This window comes from Heterocephalus glaber, unplaced genomic scaffold (assembly GCF_053883595.1).
Source record: "Heterocephalus glaber isolate CG9 unplaced genomic scaffold, H.glaber_assembly_v1.0 deba00001004, whole genome shotgun sequence".
Taxonomy (NCBI): domain Eukaryota; kingdom Metazoa; phylum Chordata; class Mammalia; order Rodentia; family Bathyergidae; genus Heterocephalus; species Heterocephalus glaber.
The window spans coordinates 1,189,112-1,195,833 of NW_028258179.1; the positions used below are offsets into that span (position 1 = coordinate 1,189,112).

The following is a 6,722-nucleotide window of genomic DNA, read 5'->3' on the forward strand; positions in this document are numbered from 1 at the left end:
CTACCCACAATTACGACCACTAGAAAACAGACTCACAGAACGAAGAGCAGACTAATTTCCTATTACAAGTGTTTTTCATTTTCAATACAGCCTTCACCACAGAAGACCTAAAGCCAACTTGCAACATCTGAGGCATCTACTCTTGAACTTAGAGGACAACAAATATCCTAAGAGTAAAGAAGAGTACAGAGAGGTTAGCCCTCACATTCAGTGCAAACCAAAACAACACAACCTCCCCTTCTCTGAATTAATGTGCCTTCTTTCCACCATAAAAATGTTAAGTAATTTTACGGAAGATGTACAGTAGCCCCCAAGTGATATGTGTGAAGCTTCAGTGCAAGAAGAGACAACTGCAAGACAGACATGCTGGGATGAACTTCCGTAACTCTTAACTCATAATGGGAACCACACACATTCAGTTTATGGCATATCCTGTAGAAAAGCGGCCATGCCTGTGAGATGCTGGGTTGGTGTGTGAAAAATATCTCACGAATCCTGATACCAGAACAAAAAGAAAATGTCACCCATAATTACCTACTCAAGAGATCACAGATCAGTATTTCTCTCTAAATATGTATGCCTATAAAGCTCTGACTCCTGTATCTTTTTAGGCCAGTATGAATAAAAAATTAATGTTTCCTGTTGCTGTTTATGTTGTCTTGGTATTGTGAAATCACAGAATAAAAGTACACACAGCAACTCGGTAAGATCAGTCTTCAGAGCTCTGGGAAACTTAAGGGTAGCCTCTGTACCAACAAGTATTTTTGTACATCAGTCCCTTCCAGGGTCTGATCATACTAGAGTTAGAAGAAAACTTCAATAAAAGCATGAAGGTTCTTCTATACATGTGCATGAACTTTATAAACATCAGCACTGGTGTTATAACCAGAAAATTTTTGAAAGACTACAGCAAGTTCTTCACTTGGGATTCTCAATGAAAAAGCCCTCCTGTGGCTGCTTGCTCCTACACATTTATTTGCCTGCCTGCCAGGTGTTGTGGGCTGAGTATTGAGTTCCCAGACCACCCGCCACCACCTCCTGCAAGTGCATTCTCTCCAGGGAAGCAGCAGGAAGGCGCTTGGAGGGGCAGGGGCGGGAACAGAATTCAAGCACAAGGCTAGAAGCAGTTTTGTCTTCTGACTTTGACACCATGAAACGCACCTGCTGTGATGTCCAGTTGAACTACTGGCGGTCCTCTGGCTGCTTCTGGAAACTGATGCTGGCATAGGCGCTTAAATCCTCACTGGAGCGGCTGGTCGAGCTGCTCTCACTGCTGCCCAGGGGATGATGAGGGGGTGGGGGAAGAGGAGCCTGCAGCTGAGAGGGGCGCTCCTGAGGGCGCTGTTTCAAGTCTTTGACCAAATCCAGGTCTATGTAGTGAAGACCATTTTCCAAACCCCCAGCTGCTGCACAAGCTTGGGCCGTGTCCTTGGGGGCACCCCCTTGCTCCCCAGGTCTTGGCCACACGTTCTCAAACGAAGCAGAACTGTGGCGTTTCACATCCTCGCTGCTGCTGCTGCTGCCACCACTGCCCCCTACTGCAGCCCCCCCTCCAAAGGGCACCGTGTTGCCCGCACGGGTGGCGGCAGGTGTTGAGGAGAAGGTTTCGGAGCTATGCCTCCGCCGACACCCTGGTGCGTCCGCGCGGATCACTTTGGCACTCTGGTTGCGGTTGGGACTGAGGTTCACCCTGGTGAAGGCGCTCACGCCCCCAGGTCCCTGTGGGCCCCCCAGCAGGGAGGAGTGGGCCGCCAGCTCAGCTGCTCCTTGAGGTGCTGTGGGGGAAGCAGGGGCTGCCGAAGATGAAGAGGGGGCAGCCACGGTGGCCCTGGGCAGGCTCACCTCCTCTGCAATGCCTGTCCGCATGTCAGCATAGCTGACGGGCGTGACTGGTGAGGTGTCCACGTAGTTCTGGCGAGGACAACCCATCTGCATGGTCATGTAGTCCCCCCGGCTGCTGGGCACTGCCCGGGTAGGCCTGCAAACGCTGGCAGCCCCCGGGGGAGCAGGGCCCGCTCTGCCCGTCTCTGCCCCACCACTCTCCTGCCAGGCTGCCCTCCGGCCAGGCCCCAGGTCCATGTTCATGTACTCCTCGGTGCCAGTCTCTTCCTCCCTGGGAGCCGGCTGGAGCTGACACCGGACAGAAGGGAAACTGCGGGAAGCCATGGGACCAGAGAAGTAGCCAGGCTGGCCGCTCCCAAATTCAATATTCACATATTCTCCTGGGCTCTTGGGCTCTGGAGGGTGCACCAGGGGCGGCTGCTGCTGCTCCCGAGCCCGAGGTAAGGTGCTGGCCTTGGGATCCCCCAGGGACAGCCTGGTGGGCCGGGCCAGGCGGCTGTTGCTCTGCGCAGCTGTGTCCACCTTTCGAGGCAGACGGGGCTGCAGGACGTGATGGTGGGGATGCGGGGGACCGGCCTCCGGCCTCGCCCCGCAGTAACCTCCACCCAGACTGTCGCTGCTGGTGGAGGACGAAGAATCTTCCGCCGCTGCAGCGTAGAGAAGACGACCAGAGCTGGAGGAGAGGCGGAGGTGCTGGTGCCGGGCACCTTCCTCCGGCTCCCCAGGCCGCTGGGTATGCTTAAAGGACCTTGGCAATGAGTAATAGGAGAGGACGGGCTTGTGCTGGGGGTCCTCGGAGCCGTAATAGCAGTCAGAGGGGCTGCTGGTGTTGGAGTCCCCAACTGGCGACATGTTCATGTAGTCGCTGGTACAAGGCAGGAGCTTGCTGCCACCGCTCTCCACAGGGGGCCTGGGGTGAGACAGGGCATGAGAGTGGTGGCCCCCAACTCCATTCGTCCACAGCTTCCCATAGCTACTCCCGGAAGGGGCGGCGCTAATGCTGCTGCTGCTGCTGGACCCGCCTCCGATGTCCGGGGAGCAGCTGCCGCTGGGAGACATCATCATGTAGCCGTTGGGGTCGACCCTCTGGGGATGGCGGCGGATAGGGTTGATGATCTGCTGAGGGGCCGACACGCTCTTGGGACTCATGGGCATATAGTCCCCGCTGCCCTTTCGGCTGCCAGGCACTGGGGCCACCCCTGGAGACATGGGCATGTAGCCGTCATCGGTGTGCAGGCCGGAGCTGTCTGGGCGGGGGTGGCCCCCACGCTGCTCCATCGGGTGCATCTCCAGGCCCTCCTCAGGGTAGGAGTGGGTGGGCACAAAGGCGGAGTGCCGGTAGCTGGGCAGTCGGCCTCCACTGCCACCTCCTGGCGGGTAGGCAGGCATCATCTCCGTGTACTCCTCAATGGACGCCACGGAGGACTGCGAGGGCGTCTTCTGGTGGGAGATGGTCGGGGACGTCCCTGCTGAGTGAGTCCTCTTCCGGAACCGATTCTCCAGGTCCGCAGCACTGGCGGCTTCCTCCCCAGCCAACGCCGGGCTGGTGCCCAAGCCAGCTCCGGGGAGGTAGCGGTGGCCATTGCCACCCCGGGACAAAATGTAGTGACCATTGGGAGCCGTCAGGGTGGAGGCCCCCTTGCCGCCCATGCAGATGTAGTTGCTCAGCTCCTCCTCTCCACGGGCTGGTGGGGTGTGGCCCAGGGAGTCCGGGGTGACACTGCGGAAAGAACTTCGGAAATCACAGGGACTCGAGCCGTACTCATCAGAAGAGATGAAACCGCCATCGCTGGGGGAGCCTGAAACCGAAGCACTGGAGCGCCTGGGAAAGAGGCAGTCTGAGGTGGAGCCGTGGCCGCTGGTGCTGCTGGAGGACAGGCTCACGGGGCTGGTGGCCGAGGGTGAGCAGCGAGAAGACGGCATGGGGATGGAGCGGCTGTGGTTGAGTGGGGGGTGCAGCCGGGAGCTGCCCCGATGCCGGTGGGCATGGGTCCTGTTAGTACTGGGACTCACAGGACTGCCATCCACCGAGGCTGGCCGGGACATGGTGCCCTCACCGTCGCTGGAGGCGCGCACGCGGAAAGACCCGGGCTTCCCGCCCACCATGCTGGCCGGAGAGGTGGCGGTGATGCTCTCGGTGCGGGACCGGCGGGTCAGTCCCACCTGGCTGGGCGGGGGGTTGTTGAGATGGTGCCTGCGCAGGGGAACGCTGATGGGGTTGGAGCAGTTGGATGAGGACTGACTCTTGCTGCGGGGGCGAAACTCGTCGCTCATAGCCCGCATGGCTTCCAGGATGGTCTCGTGCATGTTCTGGGCCACCACCGAGTCGTCCACCTGCATCCAGAACTCCCCGGGCCCTGTCACAGCGGAGCGGCCCACCTCAATGAAGAAGAAGTTCTCTGAGTGGCCGCAGCGCCTGATGTTCATCAGCTGCAGCACCACGGCCGCCGCCTCCGAGTTCAGCTTCACGAAGCTGATGGTCTTGCTGGTCAGGCAGAGGCGGTAGATGCCGATCAGGTTCTTTGTCTGACCCAAGCCCTTGGGTTTCAGGATCACCTGCCAGACCTCCTTGAACGCAGGTCCGGGGGGCACATCTCCGTAGCTCAGGTCCTCCCCGGCCTCGCCAACGCCAGAGCTGCCGCTGCAGCTGCCCCCGCCGCCTCCGGCCCCGGGGACTGCGGCCCCATCGTGGTGGCCCTTGGCTCGGTTGTGCAGCTGCAGGAGAGCCTGGTACCAGCTGTCTTGCTCGGCCTCGCTGTCCGCCGCAATGGCAAAGTGCTCGTCCCGGGTGTAGAGAGCCACCAGGTGCTTGTTCTTGGAGTCAGCCCGCTTGTTGATGTTGAAGCAGGTCTCCAGGGGGATAGAGCGTTTGGGGGCGCTCGACTTGTGCCGCCACTTCTTCTCATTCTCGTAGTACTCCAGGCGCGCCGGGCCCCCGGCCTCGCTGGCAGCCCGCAGCACGAAGAAGCGCTTGTGCATGCTCTTGGGTTTGCGCAGGTAGCCAACCTTGCGCACGTCCGAGAAGCCATCGGTATCTGGAGGGCTCGCCATGCTGCCGCCGCCGCCGCGGAGCAGAGGGAGGCGCCGAAAAACAACTGGGTGGGGGACGGAGGCTCCTCGCCGCAGCCCCGCACATGCAAACAGGGCTGGAGGCAGCAGAAACCCCGACTCCGAAATCCACGCCGCCCCCCGCGCTGGAGAGGGAGGGGCCGCCCGAGGAGGACGCGGTGGCTGCGCCAGGGAAGAGCCCGGTCGGAGTTCACGGGCGTTTCAAGCCCGAGGGGGAGGCAGTGCGCCCGGGGCGAGCGCAGCCGCGATCCTCTGAGAGCCAAGTCTCCCCTCGGCCGCCACAGCCGAGAAGCAGCGAGGACGCATCCCTCTCCGCCTCCGCCGAGGTCCCGCGCGGGGAGGGAGCGGCGGCCGGGTCCCCGCGTGGCCCCTCCAGTCGCGCGCGCCTTCCCTCCTGAGTTCCCCTCTGGAAGTAGCGATTCCCGAGGCAAATTAAATATCCTTGGGCAGGGGGAGGCGGGCTGCCAAGTCCCAACGTTGCACGGGGCTCTCCCTCCTCCTCCTTCGCCGACTCCTCCGCCTCCTCCCACCCCCAGCCGTCCCCGCCGCCACCAGCCGCCCAAATACCAGCTCAGTCGCGGAGACCGCGGCGCTGCGGCTGTCGCTGCCGCCGTCCGCGGACGCGTCCTCTGCAGCCCACGCTGGAGCCCATCTCGGCGGGCGGGGGGAGTGGCTCTTCCACGCGAGACGCTACCGGGCAGCCAGGGACAGTCCGGAGGGACGGGCTCATCCCTGCCCCAAGCTCCGGTCGGCGTGGGGGGGGAGGAGGGCGGACGGGGGAGGGCTGGGAAGGATTCGGGGAAGACGCCTGTTCCCCGGGAGGCGCAGCCGCCGCAGTTACTTCTCCCCTCCCTCCTCCTCCTCCTCTTCGGAGAGTTGCCGAGAGCCCCAACCAAAACAAGCGCCGGCGTCTGGCTCCGCGCGCCGGCCCCCTCCGACCGCGCGCCGTCTCACTCGGAGGAGAAAAGCACGTGACGGAGCCTCCGCGCTCGGCAGCCGGGCCACCGCCGGGAGGCTCCCGCCCGGGTCTCCACATTCCGGGCCGAGCCCGCCCCGCGCCCGCCCCTCTCCGCCCCCCTCCGCCCCCCGGCCGTGCAGCGGAGGCGCCCGCGCCCGGCCTCTGTGCGCAGCGCTCTGGCAGCGCCCCTGCGCGGCCGGCTGCCCCGGCGCAGCGCCACGCAGGGCGCCCCCGGCCCGCAGGAATCCCCGCGGCGGGCGCGGGCGGGGTGTTTGGGTGGCTACCCGAAAGCACGAGGGGAGTCTGGGAAAACTGGAGGGGGCGAGCGCGGGAAGACGCAGGAGTGAGGGTGGGGGGCGGCGGGGGGGCACTGCGGCTGCGGCGCCCCGAGTGGGGGGCCTGGGGAGGAGGGGCGCGCGGGCTGGGCTGCATCTTACCTAGCAGGTAAGGTCGACCCCTCGGAGGGAGGTTTCAAGTCCAGGCTTTTCCTCCTCCAATAAATACAAGAGCTGGGGTTTCGGCCTCAGGGTGATAGAACAGGCCCTAGAGAGGAGATCTAAATTTTTATAAGGATTTCTGAGGGACATCCGAGCCAGCCTGCCACCTTAGAGTCCCCGGATTTGCCACCCTGAGGCACCTCGGAAGAAGAGGGTTCGCCAAGGGCGTCACGATGGCGGGGGTCATGGCCGCTCCGGACTCAGAACGGGGGTCCCCGGGAAGCCTCGCGTCTGGCACTACGGGATTAGCTGCCAGTCAACTAGGGAGAAAATGGACAGATCACACTTTCTCCCTCTTCCCCTGAACGCCTCAGGGAGCAGAGACTCGAACCCAGGGCCGCGGGCAGGGGATGGGG

At 62.5% G+C, this 6,722-nt stretch overlaps 1 protein-coding gene across 1 annotated transcript in view; it reads right to left on the minus strand.

The window, feature by feature from the left end:
* Nucleotides 1–5,929, minus strand: part of Irs1 (insulin receptor substrate 1) — a 54,909-nt gene extending 48,980 nt beyond the window's left edge. Inside the window, exon 1 of the mRNA XM_004867975.3 lies at nt 1,162–5,929. Within this exon, the coding sequence (XP_004868032.2) occupies nt 1,183–4,893 (3,711 nt within the window). The 5' untranslated portion in view covers nt 4,894–5,929 and the 3' untranslated portion in view covers nt 1,162–1,182. The remainder of the gene's footprint in view (nt 1–1,161) is intronic.
* Nucleotides 5,930–6,722: the final 793 nt, after the last annotated feature.